The 27,420-nt window shown below is 58.3% G+C and overlaps 2 protein-coding genes across 3 annotated transcripts in view; one reads left to right on the top strand and one right to left on the bottom strand.

Annotated features, from left to right (window-relative positions):
- ZBTB46 (zinc finger and BTB domain containing 46) overlaps positions 1–23,617 on the top strand; it is a 57,444-nt gene extending 33,827 nt beyond the window's left edge. For both annotated transcript variants that reach the window (XM_040459941.1, XM_040459940.1), the window contains exons 4-5: positions 17,135–17,312; positions 20,056–23,617. In XM_040459941.1, coding sequence (XP_040315875.1) covers positions 17,135–17,312; positions 20,056–20,425 — 548 coding nt within the window. In that variant the 3' untranslated portion in view covers positions 20,426–23,617. The remainder of the gene's footprint in view (positions 1–17,134; positions 17,313–20,055) is intronic.
- Positions 23,618–23,789: 172 nt separating this feature from the next.
- SLC2A4RG (SLC2A4 regulator) overlaps positions 23,790–27,420 on the bottom strand; it is a 9,380-nt gene continuing 5,749 nt past the window's right edge. The window contains exons 2-8 of the mRNA XM_040459758.1: positions 27,054–27,397; positions 26,024–26,133; positions 25,415–25,593; positions 25,242–25,342; positions 24,883–25,150; positions 24,707–24,798; positions 23,790–24,620 (exon numbers count right to left, since the gene is read on the bottom strand). Coding sequence (XP_040315692.1) covers positions 24,509–24,620; positions 24,707–24,798; positions 24,883–25,150; positions 25,242–25,342; positions 25,415–25,593; positions 26,024–26,133; positions 27,054–27,397 — 1,206 coding nt within the window. The 3' untranslated portion in view covers positions 23,790–24,508. The remainder of the gene's footprint in view (positions 24,621–24,706; positions 24,799–24,882; positions 25,151–25,241; positions 25,343–25,414; positions 25,594–26,023; positions 26,134–27,053; positions 27,398–27,420) is intronic.

The raw sequence follows: 27,420 nt of genomic DNA, 5'->3' as shown, positions 1-27,420 counted from the left end.
GCACGCTCTGACAGGCATGTTGAAGCTCATTTCCCCAGCTGAGAACCGCATCACACGGTCGTTGTGACTTTAAAACACAGTGGTGTCTGTGGACCCTCAGATGTGTGAGCAGAGAGTGGCTGACGTGCTCCCACACGTCGGTCCTGCCCCGTCTCGCGTCAGACCTTGTGCTGCGGGCAGAGGCTCCGGGGCCGGACCATCCCAGGACACTTGACGGGTGCTGGGGGCGCCTGGCTGGGGGTCGGCGGGACAGGTTTTGTGGATCTCATGGAAGGAGAGCAGGGGGATGCTCCGGGGAACGGGTGGCTGTGTGGGGAGGTGGGGGCACGCTCGTTCTGTACCCCTCACACGCTCCTCACGCGTGCGTGCGCACCGTGCGTCACAGACCGTGGGCAGCCCGACCGGTGCCGCCGAGGGTGACTTTGGAACAAGGGACGGTCGTCGGTGCTTGCCACGGTCACCCTGTCTGCCAGGCTTTGCCTCCAGCGTGGCCTTGTCCAAAAGGCCTTCGGTGCATCTGTGCTGGGAGCCGCCCTGGGCGAGGCAGTGGGCCTCGTGCCGGGGGGGCTGGCCCCCCACTCCTGGGGGTCCCGTGTGGGCCCGGACCCTCCCGCGGCAGCCCTCCCATCTCGCGGGTGGACGTTTCTCCTCAGACCTGCCTCGTCCCGGGTGGTCACCACACACTGTGTTAACGCGTCGCGATGCTGGGCGCGTGTGTGACTGTCAGAGGCGTCACACGTTGGAGGGAGCGGAGAGCCCGGCAGTGGGACCCTCTACCGTTTATTTTTAGTACGTCTGTGACAAGTTCCAGGCGAAGTCTCTCAGTGGGTTTTGCTGTTCTGTTATTTCTGTTATGTTTTAATCTTGCTTTTCCTAAATTCCCCATTTTTCTTGTATGAACCTACCAGAGGCAGAGGGGCCAGAGAACAGGGTGCAAAAATGGGTTATTTTAAAACGTTGTTTTCTGACATCCCAAGTAAAGTCTGAGACCGGGTATTTGTGGCATCGAGGAATGAAAATACCCAGGTAAAAACCTTGTTTCCCAAAACGTCGTGGTTAGCCGCCGGCCCCTGCCCCACCCCCCACCGCCCTGTCCCTGGCAGGTGGCTTCGAGGAACCGGACGGACGGAAGCCGAGCTGCCGTCCGGGGTTAGGAGGGCTTTGTGGCAACCTGTCCAGCACCCGCTTTCCAGGTGTTTGTCCCCGCGAGCGTGTCAGTGTTGGTGTGTGGCCTGGGCCACTGCTACACGTTTCCCGCCCCGAGAAGGGGCCAAAGCGACTCCTCTGTGCTGTCTGCTCGGCGGTGCCCGGTTGACTGGCACGGTCTCTCCGGGCGCCCGTGGCCAGGGGTCAGGCTCAGAGCCCCATGCCGGTCACCCTCCACGACCACTGCTGGTTCCTAGATGCGTCCTCACGGGCGGGAGCGAGTGTTCTGTTCGGCGGAACGCGGCCTAGCCGGGCCTGGCTCCAGCGACTTGGTCCCGCGCCTCCCTCCTCACCCCCCAGCGCCGGCTCAGCCTGGAGACGTGTTCCCGGAGCCCCAGGCACCAGCCGGCAGCTGACGTCTCCAGCCCGGTGGGCAAGCGGCGCGTGTGCCCGAGCCTTCGACGGCACCTCTGAGGAGGCGTGCTGATAGCAAAGCTCTGGGGTGAAACGCCCGGGCTCCACCAGCCCAGGGCCACCCCTCAGCTCAGGCGGGCGCAGGGGCCTCTGTTTCCTCCTCGGGTGGCTCAGAAGGGCAGGGGCCGGGGCTGCGGCGTGAGGCGTCCCCAGAGCCTGGTCTGGCGTGAGAGGCGGGCAGTGCCAGCCAGGCCGCGGTAGCTCCAGCCTCCCTGGGCGGGTTGTTGACGATGCACGTGTTGTTACATGATTCCTGGGGCGCCCCAAATGGGTCCACGTCCCAGCGGACGTGGGCTCGTAGCCAGAGAAGCGAGAGGACGGTGTGGTGCGAGCCTCGAGCGGCTGTGCGGGGTGGGGTCCTGCCCCTGCTCGCCAGGCCTTCCGGAGGCGGGACGTGCTAGGGCACAAGGCCTGGCCGTGGCGGTTCGGCGAAAGAAAGGGAAACAGTTGCAGGTGTGTAAATCAAGGGGCCTGCCACACGTGCAGGCATTCACGGTTCCCCCTGGGCGGTCCGGAACCTTCTAGGGGAGGTTGAACGGGTCTAATCGCATTGGCTTGGCTCTTAGGGTTTTCGGACAGTTTCATTTCTAGATCAACGGTCTAACCGATTAAAGGACCTGCTCGTGTTGATTTGGCGTAGCTTGGTTCTTTTGCTCTTCCCGAGTTCCAGGGGTGGGCCAGCACCGCACCTGCTCACGGTCCTGCTTCACTGAGTAGAGGCTGAGAAGCATGGGCTGTGGCCCCAGACTCGGCCCCGCGGGGTTTGGGAGCGTGCTCTGGTCTGACGGGGACCTTGACGCGGGCGTCGCCTTCCTGGGCCTTGAAAACTGCCACGGAACCGAGCTGCTGGAGCGGCCCGCCGCGGTCCAGGAGGGTGGGCGCCTCGTAAAGCCGCCACGTCCCCCCCAGGAGCTGAGAAGGCCCTGCCGTCGTTGGTGTTCAGTCGGTAGATCCCACGTGTGAGGGACGAGCTGGGGGTTTCCCCCAGTGCTTACGGGCGGGCGCTGTCATGTCTGGGCGCAACGCGTGCCACGTTCCCTCCAGCTCTTCGCGGGGAGGGAAGCCTCAAAAGAACGTGGCGTGGCCGCGGGTGGGGGCTTCTGCGTGGGCCCCGGAGCCGCCGGGCTGTGCCCGTCCCTGCGTGACCCAGGCCGGCCCCGACGTCCAGGAGCACTTTGTGGGGAACAGCGGAACGGTTTTCTGTTCTGACTGTGGTTAAAGATTATTTCCTATCTTGCGTAAAAAAATGAATCAGGGACCTTTTCTTGATTCTGGATTGACCCTGGAATTTTAAGCGACTTCTTGCAAAGAGGCACTGGATGATGTCACCGCACTTCTAGAGAAACACCCTGCTCGACACACCTTGAAGTACTTCGCGGAAGATCGTTTCTCAAGGCCACAGGTGCACGTGTGCTTGTGTTTGCACCACGTGTCCTCACTTTCTGTGCTAGAACCCTCTGTCGTAATCATTTTGCTTCTGGGAGAGAGACCCAGAACGCAGACAAGTCGCACGCAGAGACCCCGGCTGTTTGGGGGTGGTGAGCTGATAAAAATACCCAAACACTGGCCCCCGGCGAGAACCAGGCTTCGTGCATAGCAGTGCTCTGCTCGCGGCATCAGGATCAAGGACAGCGCTCCCGGAACTCTCCAAAACAAGCCACCAGCAGGTGTCCGTTCACGTGGGTGAGACTCGTTTCCTGTGTTCCCAGGGCCTGGCACCAGCCCCAGTCACTCTTGGGGGGATGCTCATCGCAGAGCAGAGGCCCCTCCCTCTGGCCCCTCCACCCTCCACTCAGAGCCCGGGATGCCTGCTCTGGTGAATGGCCAGACCCAGCCCAGGACAGCACCACCCCCCCAAGCCCAGGTAAGACATGAGAGCGGCCGCCACGTCCCGAGCGTCTCGGACCAGCCGCCGTCCAGCAGGCTCGGGTGTGTCCCCGGCATGTCTGTGGTCGTCCCAGGCTCACGATGAGCGTCCGTAACAGAAGCTGCTGTACCAGATAGACGTCTCTGGTGCTCAGCTCGGCCCGGTGAGAGGAACCTCACTTTAGGTTGACAAAGTTACGGGCTTTGGCGGTAGTTACCGTTACGCTCTCACAGCCTGACGTAAGGTTAAGTCAGTCACGTATGTGTGTCCGTACGTTTTACTGGGGCACGGTCGACACGCTGCTGTGTTGTTTTCGACGTGCGGCACCCTGATTGCACGCCTCTGCGCCCGCTCCCCGCAGGGCGCCTGCCGTCTGTCGGCAGGTGCCGGCAACCGTGTTCCCTCTGCTGTACTTCTCGTCTTCCGTGCGCGTGTAACGTAGACATGTACTTAAGTAAATTTAAATAAAAGTGCATTTTTTAAAGCTGATTTCTATTTATTTTGAGAAAGATACAGAGAGCAGGCGGGGGAGGGGCAGAGAGAGAAGGAGACAGAATCCCAAACAGGATGTAGGGCTCGAACTCAGGAACCGTGAGATCATGACCCAAGCCGAAATCAAGAGTTGGGACGGTTAACCGACTGAGCCACCCCGGTGCCCCTGAACGTACGTTTCTATATTTAAGTCAAGAGGTTTCTCTAAGGAATTTCCCCCTGATGCGAAGACATTTGATTTGTCAGCTGCGGGTTAAAAATGGCTGTGCTGGTGGCCGCGCGTTTGTGACCGTCATGGACCCTGGGTCCTCAGGAACGTCACGGAGAGTGAGCTCTCCTTCCTGTTCCTTGGGTCCGAGGGGTTGTTTATAAAAGAAAGGTCTGCCAGGGTTGCTTGTCTCCCTGAAGGAAAATAAGTCTTTAAGAAGAGCTTACTCACATATTTTGGATTCTGAAATTAATTGATTTCCTATGCGGTCTTTTCCAACAGGACGGTTTTGGTGGGAGATAGATCGTGTTCTGTGCATGGATCTTCCCTGAGTGTCTGTTCACTGAGAATCAGTTGTAGCCTCCCTTCCCAGATGTGGGACAGCTTGTCCTCATGGTGACAGGGCAGGGACCTGATAAGAGGTGGCATCGTCACGTCCCGACCGCCTGTAACTTGTCTGTGTCTTGTTCTGGATCGATGCCCCTTGTTAGCTGGAGCCCTGGGCTCCGCAGGAGGCCTGCCCTGGAGTTGGCCCCCGCTGGCCCTTGGGAGGGTCTGTGGGGGCCAGGGGCCCCCCAGGATGTCTGGGGCCTTCTTCCAGCATGCCGTGCGGCCAGCACTCCCCCCCACCCCGCAACCTGACGGGCGCCCAGAGCTCTGACAGCCTGACCGTGAGGTCAGCGAAGGAGCCGTGAGGGAGGCGCCCGTGGAAACAGAGGGCTCTGCTGACAGCCTCGAGGCTGGAGAGGCCTCACCAGGCACCTTTGCTCTGGAGCAGACGCTCCCACCCGCCTCTGCCTCAGCCAGGCCTGGCATTCAGGTTTGGTGGCCACTGGGTGATGGCAGAACCACACAGGACGGGGACAGCTGTGGAGGCTGCACTAGGCATCCGTGTGAGCCTTTGAAGCTGTCACTTCTTGGGGTGCCTGGGTGGCTCAGTCGGTTGAGCGTCCGACTCTTGATTTCGGCCCAGATCATCATCTCCTGGTTCGTGGGTTCGAGCCCTGCTTCGGGCTCTGCTGTGACAGCCTGCAGCCTGCGTGGGATTTTCCCTCTCTCTCTCTCTCTCTCTCTCTCTCTCTCTCTCTCTCCCCCCCCTCCCCCTCCCTCTCCCTCTCCCTCTCCCCCTCCCTCTCTGCCCCTCCCCCACTGGCTATTTCTCTCGAAATAAATAACAAATAAATGAAAACAAAGCTGTTACTACACGGCAGCCAGGTGCGGAAGGCCTTCCAGTGCCCTGCTGGTGGGCAGGTGGGCGGGGCTCCTCTGGGCGACAGGGCTGGGGTTCACCCGGATGTTGTAGGGTTTGCTGTCTGCGGGGGCAGAGAAGTATGCCACCGTCCCTGCAGCAAGGAACCTGATAGCTCTGACCCCACTGCTGTCTGGAAAAATCCGAGGACAGGGCCTCCGCACGATGCTCTTGATGTGTATGTCTCACGACGTCTCTCTCCAGGTGTGAAGGAGGATTACCGAAACTGCTTCCTTTCAGAAAGAATGCCTTGTGTTTGCTTGCCCGCCTCTGTTGGACGTGTTGGGTTCCACCTCTGCTCACTGGCACAGAGCAGGTGGCTGGGGATGTGGCGGGCTGCCCGGGACCCGGAGGCTCACTTTTGCCGGCAGGGCAGCAGGTGCTCTCCTAGGAAGGAAGCGGGCGGCCCCAGTCCGGGCTGTGGAGTAAGCGGAGGCAGAAGTGGCTTGGCTTCTGAGAGGGAGGTGCTTCCCCGTCGCTCTGCCGGGCGGCCCCCGCCCTCCTGGGCCCAGCCCCGACCGCGCTGTGGCTGGCCTGGCCCAGCAGTCCCGGCCTAAATGTGGACACTGGCAGAAAGAGCCTGTGTGGATGTCTGGGTTCTGAGTTCACTAGGTGGGGACACAGGGGTCCGGTGGCTGCTTTTCCTTTCATTTGCTCACTTGGAGGACTTTTCCCCGGGGTGGATGGAGTGTGGACATCTGCACTGGGGACTGTCTGTCTGTGCTGTTGTGCTGAAAGGCTGTGGTTAAAATTCTAAAACGGTCGTGGCTCCCGGCTGGCTCAGTCGGTGGAGCACACAAATCTTGATGTCGGGACTGTGAGTTCGAGCCCCATGCTGGGTGTGGCGATGACTTAAAAATTTTAAAACAGTTCACACATTTCAGACAGGTACGATCCTCTTAGATGGTGCCTAAGAGAAATAGGTTTGTAAAAAGAAAGAAATAGGTTTGTGGTCGATGGTCCAGTGATAAGAGGCGCAAGAAACATCTTTAGAATAGATAGCTGTCTGATTGGGTTCTTATATTTACCATTATTTCCTTTAAAACTGTACAGCCGTCTAATATGGAATTTTCAGCAGGTGCATTTAGGTATCGATTGCTCGTATTTTGTTGAATTTCTCGTTGAAATATTGTGGCTCATGGATTGATCTCAAAGAGTTTTTTAAAAACTTATCAATATGTAACATCAATGTCTCTTGAACACAGAATTTCAGTAATAAAAAGTTGGCTCTTGTTTAGGTATATTTACTGCCACATAACCCGCTCCACATCTGTATTCGCTTCAGGCCTCTTGGTGTATTTGCCGTGTTCACGTGCTGGGGAATGAGAGATGCCACAGACGTGGCTGTCAGTCCCATGTCGCAGGGGTGCACGTGTGCGTGCGTGTATAGAATTGAAGTCTTCTACTCACTTGAGGATATTAAATTACTAATTTAGATTGCATTTAAAATATATCATCCAGGGGCGCCTAGCTGGCCGAGTCGCTGAGCGGGTGACACTTGATCTTGGGGTTGTGAGTTTGAGTCCCACGTTGGGTATAGAGTTTACCTAAAAAATCAAAAAGACCCCAAAATCCAGACACAATATATAATCTAGTCTTGATTATTGCTGGTTTTGCACTTGTGTATATAACCCCAGCGCTGGGGAAAAGGCATTGCTTTATTTTAAGGAAAACTCTCTGATCTTGTAGTTTCGGCCATGACTGGCTTGTATTGGGCCTACTCTCCAGGCAAAAACCATTTGAAAATCTGGCAAACACACACACACACACACACACACACACACACACACACCCTGGAGACTGGCCAGCTCAGGTGGCACATATGGGGCTGTGCTCCTAGAGAGAGGAAGAGCACACAGGACGAGCTATGTTTTCACCTTGAGGTTTTGCTGGTGGATTTCCCAAACGGGGGGACAGGAAGCAGGCCAAGCACAGAGCAGCAGTGTGCTTGCTATGCAAGAACATGGAGGGTGTCCTTCGGGGCACCCAGAGTGGCTGGGACTGGAGGAGCAAATCTCAAAAAGCACGAACCCACAGAGGAGGAGCCCCCAGTTCTGCACACGAGCCCTTTAAAGTCATGAGCCATGCACAGAGCAGAGATCTCCACGGTTGTGCGGCTCTGGGACACGGTGGGGGGGGGGGGGGGGGTAGGGCAGTTCAGGCCCAGGGAGGGAGGCAAGGAGACACCCTGGGCTTTCAGCAGAGACCCCAGAGGGGCCACACTTTGAACATGAGAGTCACTCACTCCCTCAGAGTAAGACCGAAACCAAATGAGACCAAATTTAGCCCCAACAAGAGCTAAGGCAAAGCTCCACAGGGGAGGGTGATCGTCCTGAATCTATCTGCTCAACAGAAGTCATAACAACATGCAATAAAACCTTAACTGTCTTTAAAAGAGTGACCCCACGGGTAGCGTCCCCGCTGTCTCATCAGCCATGCCTGGTGTCTAGGAAGAGGTGACAGCACGTGCTAAGTGACAGAGCCACATGTCCGAATCCCTCCAGGGAAGGCGGGCACACACCGCATTCACCTGGCAGGGACATGAAGGCCCACTACTGACATATTCAAGGAACATTCTGGAAATGAAAGTATAATATCTGAAATTCGGTATTCACTACATAGTTTAATAGCAGTCTGCATACAGCGTTCGGTAGGATTAGTGAACTAGGAAGCTCATAGGAAAAAAACCCAAGAATGGAATAAAAGCAAAGAGGCACAGGAAACACAGTGAAAATGCTGAATGCATGAATAACTAGAGTTCCAGAAGGAGATAGGAGGAAGTGGGACAGAAGTTCAGTTTCCCAAAGCTGATGAAAGACGTCAACCTACAGATTTCAGAAGCTCAGGGACCCCAGAGCAGAATGAATTCCAGAATAAAGCAACGGGAAACAACATCTGGGCACATTATGGTCAAACTACTGGAAACCAGCAACAAAAAGAAACATATTAAAGCAGCCAGATGGGGCGCCTGAGTGGCTCGGTCGGTTGAGTGTCCGACTTCAGCTCAGGTCATGATCTCGCAGCTTGTGAGTTCGAGCCCCGCGTTGGGCTCTGTGCTGACAGCTCAGAGCCTGGAGCCTGCTTTCGATTCTGTGTCTCCCCCTCTCTCTGCCCTTTCCCTGCTCATGCTCAGTGTCTCTCTGTCTCTCAATAATAAATAAATGTTAAGAAAAAAATTTTTAAAAAAAGCAGCCGGTGAAGAAAAGTCTGCCCTTTCGGGGGAGCAACAGCTGATGTCGACTCTTTGGCACAGCGACACCTACCAGTACCGCGGGGAGCCTGCCCTCTGATGTGCCCACAGAGACGCCCTTCACCGATCGGGGCTGCGTGAAGACGTTGTTGTGCAAACAAACAAACCGACCCGAGAGTTCACTGCCGGCTGACCCCACGCTGGCTGGAGGGTGGCCCTTGGCAGGCGACCCACAGAATTGACCACGTGAGTGCTGCAAACGCATCTCGGTTATTTACAACAACATTTATAGTTTCTTCCAGGGTTTTAAACAGGAATTGGAGTCTAATGCATGACGTTAACAGCACAAAGGGTCCGGGATACATGAGCTTGAGTGGTTCTTGGATTCTTCTTGAAGTCATGTAAATAATGGCAAAAGTGGTAAAGTACAGTTAAAGGCTGATGAAGAGAAAAAAATGGAATAAAACTTGATTCATTTGAAATAAGGCAGGCAAGGAGGCATAAAGGAACAAGACATATAAAGGAGAGAAAAACCACACAAATAACCACACAAACTACGATGATCGATTTCACCCCGCTGTGCCTGTCGTGACCCATAGACTAAAGACTCCAATAACAAGATGAAAAAATCTGCTTTAAAAAAGTTTACTGTTTGTAGGTGACATAAGTCATAGATAAGAACACAAAAAGCATTAAAGCAAAGCGATAAATAAGATAAACCAAGGAAACCCCTAAAGGAAATCTTTAATCTTGATGTGAAAGTAAACTGAAGAAATCTTACTCAAGAGACATTACAGAATGATGGAAGAGCCAATTCTGTGGGAAATGTGACAACCCTAAGTGCACGTATTTAGTGTTAAAGTATAGGAAGTAGGGGTGCCTGGGTGGCTCAGTCTGTTGGGCGGTTGACTCTTGATTTCGGCTCAGGTCATGATCTCAGGGTCATGAGATCGAGCCCCACGTCGGGCTTTGCCCTGAGGTGGAGCCTGCTTGGGATTCTCTCTCTCACCCCCTCTGCCCTCCCTACCGCGCTCTCTCTCTCTCTCTGTCTCTCTGTCTCTGTCCCTGTCTCTCTCCCTCTCAAAATAAAAAATATAGGAAGTAAAAGTTGAATGCCGTCAAAGGAGTAAGACGAGTCCACCGTTAGAGTCAGGGATTTTTGGCACGTCTTCTCAGTGATTGACAGGACAGCAGACAAATGTGAGGGAGGACAGAGATCTGAACAGCTTTCAGATGTTACACGAACCGTGAATTTCTGTAGGAAATCCATCTGGTCAAGGTGTTTGTTTCATCTATCGCTGGATTCAACTTGCTGCTGGGTTAGGTGTCTCCCATCCCAGTCCGGGGATGTGCCACTTGTAACAGCACAAGTAACCAGTCTGAATTCACACGCAACAGGTGCAGACTCCTCCCAGTGCACCTGAGGCATGAACAGAGTTGAAGGGTAAGTGTGACTATAGTGCAGGTCTCAGAACCAAAGGACTGGAATCGTAGCGTGTTCTCTGACCTCAGTGAAATTAAATTAACAAATAAATAAATAACAGCAAAAAGGTACTGGAATATCCCCTAAATGTTTGGAAATCAAACAACATACTTCTAAATAATCCCCAAGTCCAAGAATAGGTCACAATGGAAATTATAAACTATCTTCCACCAGGTGATAATGAAAATAGAAGCCATCAGGACTGACACGATGCACGAGGGGACCTCATGCCTGTAGCTGCACTTGGGCTAATTTGGGGTCAAGAAATGAGAAAAAGAATAGCAAAATCAACCCAATGAACTAGAAATCCGACATCCAGTAGGAAAGTGAACAAAACGGAACATCGGTGTGTTGAAAAGATTAATAAAGCTAATGAACTCCTATCAAAAGTGATCAGCACAAATAGAAGGCAGTGCTAATTGTAAATAAAAGGTGTTGAAAAGATCACCACTAAGATCCTGTGGACATTAGACAATAATAAAATACTGTGAACAGTTTTATGCCAACACATTTGACAAGTTGCGGGGGAACGCTCAAATTCCTTAGAAAACACTCTATCAGACCCGGATGTACCAGGTCAGCCGGGGAAGGAGCCCTGACTGTGGCCTCCTGGGGACCAATGGGACCAAACGTGGGAGAGAGCCGGCAGGCTCAGGATGGCCAGTTTGACTGACTTTAGTGGCTCGCGGGGGCTGGTTGTGTGGTGCTGGGTGAGGCAGTGGTGCTGGGTGTTGGCTCGCATGTGAAAGGCTTAGTTGGAGGAAAGTTATTTGTTATCTCCTGGAATCGGCCAACCCCAGAGGGGCTACCCCAGGACCCCAGATGTGCACGCACCAGAGTCCAGGAAAGAAGGAGTGTGGACACAGTGGAGGCTGCCTCTTGCAGAGGGAGAGCTCGTGGACGCGAGGATTACAGAGCTGCAGTGATCCACGGACAAGCCGACCGCGGAGCGGAGTCTGGCTCAGACCCTGACATGGGTGGGGGCGCCTCCGCCGTTCTTTCCAGTCTGTGGTTCTCAGGGGACCGGATGTCATGCGTGGCTCTCAGTATATGTGCTGCCGAAGCGAGCACATCGTGCGTGGCTCTCAGTGGACCGGATGTCGTACGGGGTTCTCAGTGATCAGATGTCGTGCGTGGTTCTCAGTGAATCGGATGTCGTGCGTGGTTCTCAGGGGACCGGATGTCGTATGTGGTTCTCAGTGAATCGGATGTCGTGCGTGATTCTCAGGGGACCGGATGTCGAGGAGGAAAATGGATCCTGATTTCTGCCTCAGGCCAAGCACAAAAGTTAATTTGGGATGGATCATAAGCCTGATTATAAAAAGTAACAGGTTTCCTAGAAGAAGTCCTAGGAGAGAATAGCTTCTGATCATGGTGGTAATTTCTTAAGCAGTTCATAAAAATCACTAATGATAAAAGTCTGAAAAAATGGACTTCATTAAGTTTATTAATTTGTCCACTAACAGTATCTTAAAGGGAGTAAAAGGCCAGTCACAGAGTAGAGAAAATGTTTGCCATAAATATATCTGACAAAAGAGTCCCATTCAGAATACATGAAACTTTAAAACTCTAAGAAAGAGGCAACTTAGCAAATCCATGAGAAGACTTGAACAAGCACTTCACGGGTGGGCTCAGTGTCTCCAGTGGATGGGAGATGTGTGGCGCCTGGGCCACCAGGGGCAGGAGCGCAGAGACCGACAGATCGGCGATGCCTGGTCTCTGGGAAGATGCGGCAGCTGGGATACTCATGTGTGGCCAGAGGGAACATAAATTGGCACAGCCACGTGAAACACCTCTTGGTATCTACCAAGATGGAACGGCCAAGTACCCTGTGGCCCAGGCATTCCTGTCTTAGGTTTATGTCCAACGGAAGTGAGAGCCCCGTTCAGCGGGAGGCATGTATGAGAGCCGTCTGAGCACCACCGTCCGTCAGGTCGGATATCCTTCAGCTGTGAGATGGGTGCGCGGTCATGTGGTCATACCATGGAATACTACGCAGCAACAAACAAGAACAGAGCCCTGCTCCAGGCAGCGATGTGGTGACCGCTGCAGACTCTGTTACGAGAATAACGCCGGGCCAGAGTGTGCGATCCCACCCTGAAGCAAACGTATGGTGACGGAGGGCAGAACGGTCGTTGCCTACGGGGGGGACATTGACTAGGAGGGGACCAGGGGCACCTTCAGGGTGCTGCGGACGTGCAGAGTCCTGACGTGCATGGTGGTCACGTGGGTGCGAACATCGGTAAAGATTCACTGAGCCGTACAGTCCAGGTACGAGCGCTTCATGTAAGGCTAGGAAGCTTCCAAAGATAATTTGGACGTAGCATAGCTTCACTCTATTCCAACACAAAATAATCGATAGCCCAATAAATTTGTAAACAGGAAAGCAAAGTGGGGTTCACATGAAGTGGAGTCTCTTGGAAACTGTCATCAGAGGTAGGCTAAAAAATCCAGACGGCGATATGGGTAGACTCGCGTGCTCGTCTGGAGAAACTTGCCCTGTGCACCTGTCTGCAACCTGCCAACTCCATTCGTACTGGCGGTTCCTTGGAGTCTCTGATGATACCACGAAATAGTCGTGGAATGTTCGCTTGAATGGTGGATCCTTGTGACAGATCCGATTCTCCTGCGGCCCCGCACGGAGCCGGGGAGGTCCAGGACGGGGGGCAGGGGGGCAGCGGTGCTTGCTGACCAGTGTCCTCGTAGATACGCTTCTGTAAAATCCTAGTCGAGTGTCGCTGAATTTACTCTGGTCAAGCTGGTGCCAGCTTCTGAAGCCCTGCTCCTTGACCACTGAAGCTTGCTACTTTGCTGGCATGCTTGGTCCCAGGCCAGAGGGCTCAGTTTTGGGGACAGATGGGCAGAGCGTCTGTTCCAATTTAATGGCATCTGTGCTGTTTCGTTGATTTCAGTTGCTCTTTCATCATTGGCCTCTTCGGGCTTTATTAGTGTCTATGAGAAGGACGCTGTGGGACGCTGAGAGTTTTTCTAAGATACACAGACTGTAAATCACAGGTCCTAGAGGTCTTAGGTTCTTTCCAGGAGTAAGTTATTTCGGTCACGACAGCCAGTGAACATTTCCCTCCCTGCTTACGGTGCTGGCCACTAAATGAGTGGCTTGAATGGTGCCCCCGCCCACGCGTAAGCTGTGTCCGTGTCCTAAAACCCGGAGCCTCTGAGTGTGACCCTGTTTGGGAAAAAGGGTTTTGCAGAGGTAATCAAATGAGGTCATCTTGGAATATCCACGCTGGAGCTAAGTTCAGTGACAAGTGTCCTTAGAAGAGACAGAGAGGAGACCCACAGAGAAGGAGCCACGAGGGAGACAGAGAAGGGGAGGACGTGACCTCAGGCCCAGGACGCCTGGACCGCCTAGAGCCCCCAGAGGCAGCGGCCCTGCCCTGCCTGGACCTCGGACTCTGACTTCCACGCCGGGCGACGGTAGATTTCTGTTGCTTTAAAGCTGCCCAGTTTGTGGTGTTGTGTTCTGGCCGAGACAGGAAACTAAGAAAACACCGAAACGTGCTGGGACAGGGTGACTTCAGAGGATGTTTCGAGCGTCCCGTAGCCGCACGGGGGCTGCGTTCCCGGGGAGGGGCCCTGAAGGGGAGCCTTACTCACTCCTGTGCCTGTGTGAGCTAAGTTGTTTTTCTAGGGAAGAATGCACTTCCGCACAGAGACATTTTGTTCACATGTTCGTCTGAGTTGTTAAATACAGAAGGCCGGAATATGTAACTCAGCATGTTAACTGTCGTGTTTATAGAAGCTATGACTAAACACATTCTCAAAAAAAAGGTGGTTCTAAATAAAATAACGTAAAAGTTCACCTCGTCTCCCTTTCCCTCCCAGAGTCCGCCGCCTGACGGGGCGGCCGGGCCAGCAGGGGCAGATAAGTGACTGCAGGTGCGACTGGCACGGCCAGACAGACGTCCCCCACGGCTCAGAGCTCCCCGTGTGCGTCCCCGTGTCCCGGGTCCTGCCGTGGGGGTGCCGGAGCCCCCCCCCCGCCCTGGGGACCAGAGCCCCAGCGGCACCTGGCAGCCCCCTTCCTCCGGGCCCTCCCTTAGGAAGGGCGGCTCCTCTCGGCCGAAGAAGCCGCTGGGCCTGCAGGCTGCCCTCTCACCAGCCCGGAAACCCGCCTGCAGCTCTCTTCCCCAGCCCGTGGCCGCTCGCCCAGCGGTTGTGGTGACCGCCGTCACGCCCGCTTGGCCTCGGGGCTCCTGGCCGCGGGGCCGGGGCCGGGGCCGGGGCTGGGGGAGCTGGTCCCCGTGCTCCTCCTCAGAGCACATCCTCGGCAGGTGTTCGGATGCGCGGACCTCTCGCGGGGGCCTCATGGGATCAGTCACACAGACAAACAAGTGTGTGTGAAACTGCCACTGGAAAGCATAGCATGGAAAGGTGGTCACCGTGAGTTGGGACTGACCCGGGCCGGTCCGCAGCTTCTGTCTGAAGCAGTTCTATACGACGGTACGTGACGATTCCAGTTCTGTGATTTAACAATATGTTTATGCGTAGAAAGGGGACTCCAAAGACAGGTGTCAGCTGAGGCCACCTTGTGGGATGGGTTACTGGTGGTTTCCCCTGTCTCCTGCTGGCTGTCATGTTCTCTGCAGCATTCTGGCGTCACCCCTTCCCCCCGGCTGCACCTTCCCTCCTGTCCCCAGCTCCCGCCTCCCCCCCCCCACACGTGTGCGTGTGCGCAAGCAAATGCATGTTAAAAGTTCCTAAGTGTAGGAAAATGCTTTACTTCTTTGGACAGGATTATTGAGATTTCTGAGAGGCACGGTGGGGGCTTGGCACCCTTTCCACGGGCACAGAAACCGTGAGGCGAGCCGGCAGCAAGGCTCCGCGGTGGCGTTGGCCGTGAGCTGTGATGAAGTCCACGTGGCTTAGTGTGGGGGCCGTGATGGCCTGAGTGGGGGTAAAGTCTTCCTGGGAATGTGTCCCTGTAGGGATCGGCTCTCCGAGGGGTGTCGAGAAGCCCTGGGGTCCTCAGCTCTCAGGCACGTGGTGGGTGGATGGTCTCACTGGAAAATACAGAAACCCGGGTCACTTGATTTTTTAGATGCCTCTTAAGGGTTCTTGAGAGACACACTTAAAAAAGAGCAGAGGCTACTTTGCGGCCCCTGCTTGGTGCAGTCGGCCGAGCACCCAACTCTTGATCTTGGGGTCGTGAGTTCAAGCCCCACATTGGGCGTAGAGCCAACTTAAAAAGAAAGAGCAGGGGCGCCTGTGTCTCAGTCGGTTAAGCATCCAACTTCAGCTCAGGTCATGATCTCGCAGTCCATGAGTTCAAGCCCCGCGTCAGGCTCTGTGCTGACAGCTCGGAGCCTGCAGCTGCTTGGGATTCTGTGTCTCCCTCTCTCTCTGCCCCTCCCCTGCTCATGCTCTGTCTCTCTCACTCTCAAAAATGGATAAATGTTTAAAAAAAAAAAAGAGCAGAGAGAGAAGCAGCGTTCCCCCACACCGAAGTGGTCATATCCTAGGAACAGAGGTGTGGGAGTGAGGCCCAGCTCGAAGCAGGCCAGTCCAGGGGCCGGTGCGTCCGCGGTTTCTGCTCTGCACAGCTCAGCCAGCGTCATTTCCATGGCGACACGCCCGGGGCTGAGGTGTGAACAGCAGAATGGAGTTGGGGCCACGGGGCAGGGCTCACGGAGATGGCAGCGAGGGTCCCTGCCTCTGGGCGGCCTGGTGGGTGGCCCACGCTTCCGGCAGGCTGGCTGGTCCCCTCCAGCAGGAGGGGCCCAGGGTCTGAGTCGCCTTAGCTTTCCTGGGTCCCGCTGTCTTGGGCTACGTTACTCTGGGGTGCTGGTTTTCTTCTCTGCCTCCTGGGCACCTCCAGGGACAGCTGTGAGTGGGGTCAGCACCTGCCACACCTGGACATTTGGCAGGGGTCTGAGGGTGTGGAGGAAGACTGCCAGCTGACGGTGTCCACACCCCTGCTGGGGTTCATTCCAGCAGCCCACCTTTGGTCTTGACCGTTGTTACCCTTGGTCTGTCTTCTGGGTGCTGGTGCTGGTGTGCAGTCGGGCAAGTGCCCTCCAGAGTGTAAGGCGATGCGAGGGCCCAGGAAGCTGCATCCAGACAGATGTCCACCTTTCACAGCAGGAAATGAGATCCCAAGATCTGGCTGCTCCCAGCAATCCCAGTGAGATCTGTCTTCAGGACGTCTTTAGGTTAACGTGTGTTCCAGACGGGGTCACTGTGGTGTCTGTGGGTCCCCGTCGCCAAGGGCACCACTCAGGATAAGCTGCCCAGTGCCCAGTGGAGCCCTGCACACTGAGGACCCCACTGTGGGACCAGGGACCCCAACCCCCTTGACCCTCTTGACCAAGAGGCCACCTGGAATGTGGAACGAGATGATTCTGAGGGTGTGGCCACATCCTGGCGTGGAGTGTGGCCCCAGCCATGTGCTCAAGCTGGCCACAGGGGTGACCCCTGTGGGGCCCATGGCGTCACTCTCTGAAGTGTGGAAATAAGGGTGGGCGGGAGGGGGGGGGCCCCCCCCCCCCCCCCCCCGGCCGCTGTGGCACATTTGGGGCTGGCCCAGGCATCTCCCTTGGTTCTGTCCACTAGCTGCTCAGGCAGGCTCCTTTCCTCCGGGCACAAAATGCAATGCCACCGGCCTGCAGATGTTTGGACAGGGCGGCTCTGCCCGACTGCCTGCTGGGCACCGTCCGCCTGTGGCCGTGAGCAGCACTACGGGCTGGGGGCCGTCCTCTGGCTTCCTGTCTTTATACCTGTGTCTTTGTTCCGATTCTGCATGTGGACACCACGGGGTACCGGATGCTGATGGGTAAGATAATACTGGCTGTGTCTGAGAAGGTCTCTTTCTTAAAAAAGCGGAAGCAGTGGCCTCTGACCTTTGGCCCCGGCCCTCCCAGCACCTCTGACACCAGACCTCCTGGAAGAGCCCTTGGCAGGGGCAGGGGCCGGGCGCCGGGCGTGCTTGGGGGCAGTCTGCAGGGGCCAGGGCCTTGCTGGGGCCGGTGGGCTGCACGCTGACTGGCTGGTCTGCTGTCTTTCAGTCAACGAGTTCACGGTGATCAGGAAGAAGTTCAAGTGCCCGTACTGCAGCTTCTCGGCCATGCACCAGTGCATCCTCAAGCGGCACATGCGCTCCCACACGGGCGAGCGGCCCTACCCCTGCGAGATCTGCGGCAAGAAGTTCACCCGGCGCGAGCACATGAAGCGGCACACGCTGGTGAGTGCGCGCGCGCGCGGGTCCTGGGCGGGGTCCGGGGCGGGATCCGGGGCGGGGCCGGGGGTGGGGGGCTGGGCCGGGTTCTGGGCGGGGTTCTGGTTCCGCAAGGGTTTGGCCAGGGCACACTGTGGGGGGCTGAGGTGTGCGGGAAGGTGATGTGGGGTGCCCAAGTGATGGGGGGCACCACCTTGAACCCCACCCAGGGTCGGGGTGCTGAGGGCAGGGGCCACATCACCCCCAGCCCCAGCCCTCAGCCTGGCCTTGGCAAGTGCTTCCTTCCCCTGCCAGGACCTCCCCTCGCCCCGTGGGTCCCACCGTGAGGTCCCTTCCTCTGTGCCTGGGCTCCGAGTGGTGGTGAGACCCAGCCTCTGCTTCCCCCGTGGCCTTGTAAGACGTTTGGTTACCTGTCTTGTGCGCACCCTTAGCTGGCAGTTGCCAGGGAGCAGATGCCGAACGGATGGATTTGCTTGGCAGGAAGTGATAGGAGAAGGTCATCTTGAAACAGGGAGGCAGATTCGCCAAAAGACACAGGGCAAGGGACTCTTGTGGGTGATGAACCGTGGGGGCGGGGTGGACCACAAGGTTCCCCGCAGTGTCCAGTCTTCCTTGGACACGGTGGAGTTCAGGGCTGAGGGTGGGGCCACCTGGAGCTTGCAGCCATTAGATCGTGAGACTGTAGATCCAGGCCGCCCTGGGTTGTCAGGTGCCCAGAGCCCCCAGCGTGTGCCATGGGGGCGCAGGGAGAGGGCGCTGGGGCGACGTCACGAGTTTGGGAGTCTCAGAGGTGTTGAGAGTCACCTGCGAGGTGCACAGACTTGGCTGGAGCCCTACGGCATGCTGATCTGATGACATCAGGAGCAGACCCCCCCCCCCAGGAGGTGTGGGGGGACTGTGTTGGCAGTGGTGAGGGTGACCTGGGTGTGCCCTAGCACAAGGGCAGCAGGTGGCAAGGTGAGAGTCTCAGGCCTGGCTGCTGGCGGGGTGAGCCATACGGATGAGCGGGGTCTTTGCTGTGCACGTCCATCCGTGGGGTGAGTGGGGGGCTCTGGCTCACTTTGGGGTCACGTCCAGATTTACTCTCCTTGGATCTTCCATTTGTCCCCCTTCAAGGGGCATCCTTCCCAGCCCAGTGGGGGGCACTTATTAGGGGGTGAGGACACCCTGGAGAAGCTCCCGTGAGGTCAGGCGGCAAAGCGGGAGGGGAGACAGTCCTGAGAGTGGATGCACCCAGCCCATCTGACTGAGGGTCGCCCATGACCCCATCCTGCAGTGTCTCCCCAGATGGGGTCGAGCAGAGCGGGAGAGTGGCAGTCCTGGACCCAGGGGCAGGTCTGCGGGGCCAGCAGCCGCAGGCTGGCTGGACGGCTCGGGCCCCGGAACTGCCCTGTGGCTCGTTTCGCTCATCTCCCAGAGTCCACCCTGAGAGCACAGGGGTCATGTTAGCAGACCGTGTACAGCAACTTAGGGGGACATGCGCCCCGCTGGCCACGCTGCTCCTGGTCAAGGGATGAGTAGTGTCTCGTCACGCGGAAGTGCTGGAGGGTTGTCGCTACCAGGTTACTCTGTCTTTTCTTTAGCAAAACCATGTCATTGCTTTAGGAAGCATCAATCCCATTTGAGGCTCAGTGTGGCTGCTACCTTGGATGGGCCAGGTTTCCATCCTGGGTTTGTGTTTGGGCTTCAGGGAGGGTCATAAATCCCTGAAAACGTACCTACCAATGTTTTGGGCTTGCTTTTTTCTGAGGAGAGAATCTGTATCTTCCCCTTTAATTTGCCGGGGGCCCCCCGACCCCAAGGAGGCTGAACCCCTGCTGACAGCAGGTGGCAGTAGGGGCGCCCTATGCCACCTTGTCCCGCAGCGGCCCTTCTGTGCAGACGCCGGTGCCCGCTCAGCAGACAGAGGGGCTGGTGGCAAGCTGGCCGGGGGTGGTCTGGACGGTGAGGTCTCAGGAGCTGCTTGCCACCAGCCGGGAGCCACGGGTTGCCATGGTGCCCGCATCCTCTCTCTTTCCCTTGCTTCCGTTTGTTTGTTAGGACAGGTGCCGGGCCATCTGGTGCTGGCCGAGTGGCTCCCTGAGACGCCTTTGTCGCTCCTGGGTGTCCTGGCACAGCCCCTCAGTTCCCCGCGTGGGAGCCCCAGGTTTTGAGGGGCCTCAGTGGGCACTGCCCCCCCCCCCCCCCACTGCCCAGCCTGCTCTCAGAACACAGTTTCTGTTGTGAGAGTGTCGAGGAAGCCTGGGTTTAAGACACAACAGAGAAGGTGCAGGAGGGCCCTGGGGACCAAGTCGTTTCATGCTCCATTTCTAGAATCAGAACGTGTGGGCCCAGCTTTGCCTGTGCCTCGGGACACAGTGGTCTTCGTGGCTGGGATTTGTGGGCAGGTTTGACGGGGAAGGTGGACTGTTCATGTCAGTCTGTGGTGCCACTGAGTTGGGGGGTGGAGGGGCCCTTAGCCCGGGACTCGTGAAGGGGTCCCTTCAGAGGGTGCAGCCCCCAGGACAGTGACCCATCAGTCAGGGGGCGCTCCGAGTACGAAGGAAGGACACAGCTTGGCAAACCCTCTTCCACCATCATGCCACTGGTGGTGTATTTATTGCAGTAACAGTATTTACTCGATTGCTCTAGAACACTGGAGAATTCAGAAAAATATGAAGAATTAAAATTGCATTCTCCGCCCTCCTGCACTGACTGCCCATCCCCCCGGGCCCCCCCCCCCCCCCCCCGGCCGCCCCCCCCCCCCCCGGCCCACAGCAAGGACAAGAAGTACGTGTGCAAGTTGTGCAGTCGGGTGTTCATGTCAGCCGCCAGCGTGGGCATCAAGCACGGCTCCCGGCGCCACGGTGTCTGTGCCGACTGCGCAGGCCGCGGTGTGGCCGGTCCCCTGGACGGCGGTGGCACTGAGGGCTCCCCCGAGCTGTTCCCTGGCGACGGGCCCTACCTGGAAGATCCCGACGACCCGCGGGGGGAGGGCGAGGAGGAGCTGTGTGAGGACGAGGACGAGGTGGGCCTGGCCCACGAGGACGCGCTGCTGGCGGCCGAGAAGGGGGACGAGGACTCTCCGCGGGGTCCTGGCAGCCCCCGAGGGGCACCGGACAAGGACTTCTGGATCTCCTAGGCGCCAAGCCGGGGTGGCGCGGCACCACCCTCTCCTGTGTGTGCGTGTGTGTGTGTGTGTGTGTGTCCGTGTCCTGCCTGCGGCCAGGCCATGCTGACCCCCTTCCTCCCCCATTATTCTGTTCCCGCCCCCCAGACACACACACACACACACACACACACCACCCTGAGGCTCACAGGCAGGCATGACCCCAGGAAGTAAGGGCTCTGGAACCGAACAGCATGTTGGGGGACACGGGGTGGGGTTGAGCCCAGGAGAGCACACAGTCCGACATGTCTGTGGGGACAAATAGATGATCCCCAGCAGGTACATGTAGATAGGGTGTCGAGGGAGCCCGTGTGGCCAGTCTGGCCTCGGGATACACCGTAGCCCGATGGCCAGGTCGAGGTCAGCACTGGTCCCGGTTGTGAGCGTGGTCCCCGAGGCCACAGGCCCAAGAGACGTTAAGGGAGGTTTTGCACACGCCCGATGTCCAGCGTGGAGTCTCCCCCTGCCCCCTGCTCTGCTCCCCTCTTCTCAGCAGCCCGGTCACTGCCTGCGGCCACCGCCGCAGTCTCTTGCCGCTGTTGGGGCCGCCGGCGGAGCCCAGGTCGGGTGTACAGAAAGCCCGTGGCCCTCCCGCCTCTGGGCTTTGGTGCTTAACATAAAACAGCTGCAGAAGCCCCCCACTGGGGCCGGGGACCCCCAGGTGCTATCTTCCGGCAGAGGCAGCCAGGTGGGGACCGATGGGCCACCGATGTGCCACGCTCCTCTGGTGCAGGGCTCAGCGCTCCCCGCGCCTGGCCACTTGGGTCCTTTTGGGGGGCCTGGGCTCTTTGTTCTGCGTGCACTTCCTCGGGGAGCCCGGGGGCGGCCTCATCCCCTGGGCTCCGCCGTCCTCCCTGCCTGGGCCAGTCCTCCTGACCCTCCTGAGTGCCCTTGCCTTGTTGCTGCTAACACTGGAGGCGGTGTTCCTGGCTGCCGTGTGCTGCTCGCACGTCCCCGCGTGGGTAACCAAACTTTTCAAGTAGTCAGAGCCGTCCTGAGGTAGTTACGTAAAAATACTTGGTTTGGCATTATTTTCTCGCCTGACGAAACAGAGTTGTCTTTCTCGTCCTCTCTTCGTCCCTTTAGATGCGCTCCCGCCTCTTTATTAATTTTCTGGGTGGAAAGCCAGGCCTGGCTGTGAGGAGCCTCCCCCGGGCCGCAGGACGCACACTGGTCTGTCTTCTCCCTCGTTAAAGCTGTTCCTGACGACACTTCACCACTAAGACATTCCGTCTCGCACCCACGTGGCTCGGGCTTGGGCAAGACTCAGGCCACGCAAAGACTCCCCCGGGTGCTCAGCTGGAGCCCCCGTTGCGGACGGTGGTTTTATTTTCTCTTTTCCACAGACTCTAAGCTTTTACGAGGTTTTTCGTTGTGTCGCATATGTTCTTTCTAGGTGGAAAAGGAAAATGCCACAAGACCCTAACTTCGGTTCCAATGGTGGCCGGGAGCACGTTGGGCCCAGGCTGCTGTTGGGGGTGCTGGGGACCAGGGCTGGCCGGAAGCCCTGCGGGGGGAGGGGGGGTCACAACTTCTGCGTTTGTCTTAAATACAGTCAGCCGAGTATCCATCAGTTAGAGGGCCTGCACAGAGCTGTCATCCGGCCTCCTGCACTCCCGTCCCGCGTGGTGGCCGCGCGGTGACCGAGCCCTCTCTGGCCGCCCTGCTTGCCCATCCGCCCACGGTGGGCAAGGCCAGCGCAGGGGCTCTGGGACACACTTCCCTTCCTGCCTCTCACCGGTGAGGCCCGGGCTGCAGCCCTCACGGAGCCCTCAGAACCAACAGCGTACCTCCCCGACTTTATGATCCCTTTTCTACACAGACCGATTTTCTTACAAATGTATTTGGAAACCAGACCTTTGCTACCAACAGTGTCTCTGGGTTTCTTACCGGCCCCCACCCCCCCTTCCCGCTCGGGCCGTCCTGCCCACACCCCGGGCCACCTGTGCCTCCGCACTCAGGACACCTCGCTCTTTCTGACCCGCTCGCTCCCTGCTCTGGACCGCCCTTGCTGGCCTTTTGGGGGGCTCGCTGTCAGTGCCATGGGGCATCTTCTTCCTTAAAACCAATACTGTACCGGACGACCGAGGGCCCCGCTCTGCCCGAGCTCCCCAGGCGTTTGCTGCGTGGCAACCTCAGCTCTACGCGGTTGTCCGCCGTCGGGGATGAACCCGTCACCTCTCAGGAGGCGTGGAGGGAAGAGACGTGTAATGAAGGGTTTTTTTACGTGACTGATTTTTTTTTAAATCGATGTTTAAACTAATAAATATTTTTTTATGAAGAGGAAAAAATGTGTAGATTACATTTCACGTTTTGTACTTTTCTGTTTGTGTCTTGTGTGTGTTTTGGTGTTTGCAACACCAAAGTGGAAAATGCAGTCCGTTGAGTGGGGAGTTCTTTGGGGTGGGGGTGGGCAGGGAACCCGTATGACTTTTGTATCAAGCTCTGGATCCCGACCAGGTTGTACATTTGGACTCTGGGTTGTGGGGAGCAGTCAGAACACTGCCAGGACGCCATAGGGACCTCGACTCGAGACACACAGCTGCTGCTTCCAACTTTGCACATCTTCCTTTTTAAAAAAGAAAACTCTGAGAAAATGCAAAAACTGGAACTTTTTGCAATATTATGAAAGAGAATCTTATTTTCGCTCATCCTGTGACGTGTGCGACGCTTAAGAAAGCCATACTTCATGGTGGTTTTTATTTTTTAGCTTCTATATCGTGTTTTGTACGTGGCCCTTTCAGAACTACTTGTAGTGAGGGTGCTGTGTGTGCTTTTCTTAAATATTTATTTTTTCAACATGCTTTCAACCTGTCAACAAAAACAAAACAGACAAAAAAGGGCAGTGTTTGAAAAACTGTTGTGGTTTTTTTTTCCCCCTTGGGGATGATCTATATTCTATCAACTCTATATTAATCATCATAAACCTGTGTTTGTATCGGAGACGTGTTTCATACTCGGGGGGCAGAGACTTTGGTAACGGGTCCAGCTGCTACCGTCTGCGGCCACAGGGCAGGCGGACAGCGCACCCTCTCTAGTGGTCTTGCGATTCTTGTCCGCCTCGGCGAGCTCCGGGCCTGCCTGTGGGTTCCTTTCTGTGACGGGGTTAGCTTAGACATTCTTGCAAAGCTTCCACTTTCAATAAACTGGGAAATTGCTGCTCAAGCAGACGCCTCGTGAGTGTTTCACGGTGTCCCCTCCTCTGGCCTCAGCCTGGGTGGAGGTGGCCAGAGTGACTGCCCCTGCCCCCCAGCCCTTGGTGGTCTGCGGCTGGCCCCCCACCCCTGCCTGTGGCAGGGTCCCGGTTCCGCATCCTTCCCCCAGGAGGCAGACACGGTTTCTGGAAAAACCCCAAATCTTTAATTTTTCTCCTCGCCTGGTAGGGCCCAGACTCGAGACACCTGAGCTTCACAAACAGGAGACAAAGGTCAGCCCCCGGGCCCTGGAACCATCAGGTTAAGTGCAGGCAGGAGGCCCCTCCCCTCAGGGCGCATCACAGACTGGCCCCCCACGCGGCCCTGAAGTTCGGCCTCAGCGCCCTGACAAGTCCACGGGCTGACGGGCAGGGAGGGCAGCCACCCCCAGGGACCCCGGGCCAGGGGGACGGCCGTGAGGTTGGCTTTAGTGCAAAAGGCTGGTTTCTTCAGAGGCACTTTGAGTGGCAAGAACCCCTCCCCCCCCAACCTCTGGGGGTCCAGGGTCACCAACTTCCCCCACTGTTAAAAAGTAGACCCTGCAGCTGGGAGAAGCCCCAGGCTGGGGAGTCGGGGGTAGCTTATTTTTTCCTTTAAAAAGTCCTGGAGAGCAGGCAGCAGCACGGTGTGGGGCATGGGGGTGGGTGGGGGGCTCAGTCCAGGAAGTGCGGGTGGGGGTGGGGGTGGGGGCGGGGAGGGCCTCAGTCCAGGGAGCGCGGGCACAGAGAGGTGGGGGGGGTGCAGGGGCCATGGGGGGGCTCAGTCCAGGGAGCGCTGGCATGGGGGCGGGGGGGCAGGGGGCGGGATGGGGGGGCTCAGTCCAGGGAGCGCTGGCATGGGGGTGGGGGGCGGGGTGGGGGGCTCAGTCCAGGAAGCGCTGGCACGCCTTCTTCCAGCGGCAGGCTGTGCACCACAGGTGCCTGTGATCCATGCCATACACCTTCCGGCACTTCTTGGCATCGCCTCGGGGCTTCCTGGGGGGGCGCAGAGGAGACGGGGGCTGATGCGGGGCTGGGAGCCTCCGCCCGAGGCCTGCCCTGGCCCCTCCACACGCACGCACCTTGGGCTGGCGCCGAGTCTGGAGGGCGGGGTCGGCACACAGGTCCTGACGGTGGTCGGCTGTGGCTCCGGGCGGGTGGGGGCCAGGCAGCCCTGAGAGGAGACACAGGCGTGTCCTCTCCCCCGTCCCGAGCACCCCGAGACTCACCCCGAGCTGCTGCCTGTGGCCTCACCCACCTGGTAGGCGTCGTCACCTCGGCGCGCCTCGCGGGGTGCCACGGGGCTCAGCACCGGAACCGGGGGCAGGGCCAGCGGGTGCAGCAGGCTGGACAGGGTCCGAGGCTCTGGCAGCTCCAGGCGGGGGGAGGCGGGGGGCACGGAGGCCGCGGGGGACGCTGGAGACAGGCTGGACGTCCCGTCTGTCAGCACATCCATGCCAACGTCCAACTCTGTGTAGTAGAAGTCCTCCTCCCCGTCGCTCTGCTCAGGCTCTGCCTGCCGCCTGCTGGGGACACAGCCGGAGGGGGGGGGGGTGGGAAGCTGAAGCACTTTGCTACTGGGGGCTGCCCCGCCCCCACCGGCCAGCCCCATCGCACCCCAGGTGCACCAGGCGGATGTGTCTCTGCATCCCGGAGGCCGTGCTCAGCACTTTCCCACACCGCTTCCACAGACACTGGAACAGGACCCGCACGGAGCTCTGGGCGACAGGGGCTGGTGGTCAGGCGTGGCCACCACGTCCACCCTGCCCTGAGGGCTGCCTCAGGCTCACCTTTCTCTTCTTTGGGGCAGGTTCCCCGAATAGGAAATGGGCTGCCTCGGAGGGCAGTGGGGGTGAAGGGATAGATGGAGAGGACCGGTCACTGGCCAGGTCCCAGCCCCAGTCTCCGCTGCTGCTGCAGCTGCCCCGTGGCCGCACCAGGGCCTCCTTCCAGGGCTCCAAGCCAGGCTCTGTGGGGACACACCAGCACCCGTGTTAGGGCTTTCAGCGGGCTCAGCCTGCTCCACAGAACCCGCCGCCGCAGGGCCCTTAACTCTGGGCCTCCACCTGTTTGCCTGTTCACTGGTGAGCTTGGTGGGAAGGCGGTGGCCAGGAGAAGCTGGCGCAGCACAGGGAAGGATAAGCAGAGACATCCTGTGTGGGGATGCCCAGCCCGCCAGGTGGAAACGGATCAGAGAGGCCCGCACACCTGTGACACTGGCTTTGGCCTCAGTGAGAGGCACTGGGGATCCTGAGGTCTATTTCAGGCCTGGAGAGATCTATTCACAAAGTGGTCTTCCAGGCAAAGGGCAACTGCTTGCCCCAAGGGGGAGGCAACTACGCTGTCCTGGAAAGACAGTGGTCCTGCCTCCCTACCCAGGCCGGGTGTCCAAGTCTCACCTGGGCTACAGGCTGCAGCTGGGGCCCCCAGAAGGAGGGTGCTGGTGGACAGACTGGTGAGGGCTGCCGCAGCCATGACCTCGTCCAGCCGGGATTTTCCTGGGGGGTCTCTGGAAGAGACGCGGGTGGCATCCAGCAAATACTTCAGGCACCTCTCCTGGCCCTGCGCACGCGTGCGTGCATGCACACGTGTGCGTGCACAAGCGCGCGATCAGGCGCCCGCTCCCTCCCTCCAGGCACTGGGCCGGAGGCCCATCTCCACCCCCCAGCTCAGGTTACAGAGCCCCAGATCTCCAGGAACCTCTGGGAACATGGCCTGGGCTGGGGTCTCCCCAAAGTCTGAGTTCTCTGCAGCCTGGGCTTTGTTCCACAGTGACTTCTTCAGGGCCTGGAGCTGGACAGGGGTCTGAGCGCCGCCTCCCCTCAACCAGGCCAGGCCAAACCCAGCCCTCCTCCCCCAAATCACACATTAACCAGCGTTGTGCAACAGCAGCTGCGGGCCCATGCCAGGCCTGGAGGGGAGGGAGCAGCCAGCAGTCGGCAGCAGCTAGGGCAGACTGGGCTCCAAGCGCAAGCAGAGAGTCCCCAGGCCCCAACAGGCCAGGCCAGAACCCGCCTCTACCTGAGAAGCCAGCCCCGGGTGTGGGGCACCCAGGAGGGTTTCAGGCAGGGTAGGAGCCGGCAGTCAGAAGCCCTGGGATTCCTGCACCGTCAACCTCACGCCAGCCTGGCAGCCTCTACTGCACAGATTGACAGGGGCCCCCTCCCAGCCCTGCGCTCTGGCCCCAGAGCTTGGGGGGCACAAGGAGCGCTATATGTTGCTAACTTGTGTTCAACTCCTCCAGGGCTGGAGAGCTAGGGAGGGGGACACAAAGTCCAGATCTGGGCCCAGACCTGTCCTCCACCAAGAGCCCCACCGCAGGGTGGGGTTCAAAAAGGCACGTGCCCGCGCCCCACCCACCACCCCTGCACACGCCAGCGCACGTGTGCGCACGCCCACCTCGGCCTGGCGCGCGGGACCCTGGCTCACCTCTGCGCTGGCACCGGGATGTGCGCCGACGGCGTCGGGGGCCCCGCCGCTCCTCCCGCCCCCGCCCACGTCCCCGGGACCCCCAGGTCCGCCGCCCGCGGCTCTGGCTCCTGAGGCAGCGCGAACTCCAAGCCCGCAAAGCCGCCGCCCACGGCAGGGCCCTGCGGAAGGGGCAGGCTCAGCGGGGGCGGTGGCTCGCGCGGGGCGGTGTTTCCCAGCCCCCACCCCGGATCCGCTCCGCACCCGCCCCCCAAACCGGCCGCGGCCGGTGGGAACAGCGCGGCCCCGCCCCCGGCCCCGCCCCCGGCCCGGCGCGGCGGGAAGAGCTCCCGGGCAGCCCCGCACTGCCAGGCCCGCGGACACGCGA

The sequence above is a fragment of the Herpailurus yagouaroundi genome, unplaced genomic scaffold (genome assembly GCF_014898765.1).
Source record: "Herpailurus yagouaroundi ecotype Mexico unplaced genomic scaffold, PumYag 246, whole genome shotgun sequence".
NCBI lineage: Eukaryota > Metazoa > Chordata > Mammalia > Carnivora > Felidae > Herpailurus > Herpailurus yagouaroundi.
This window is presented reverse-complemented; position numbering and strand designations above follow the sequence as displayed.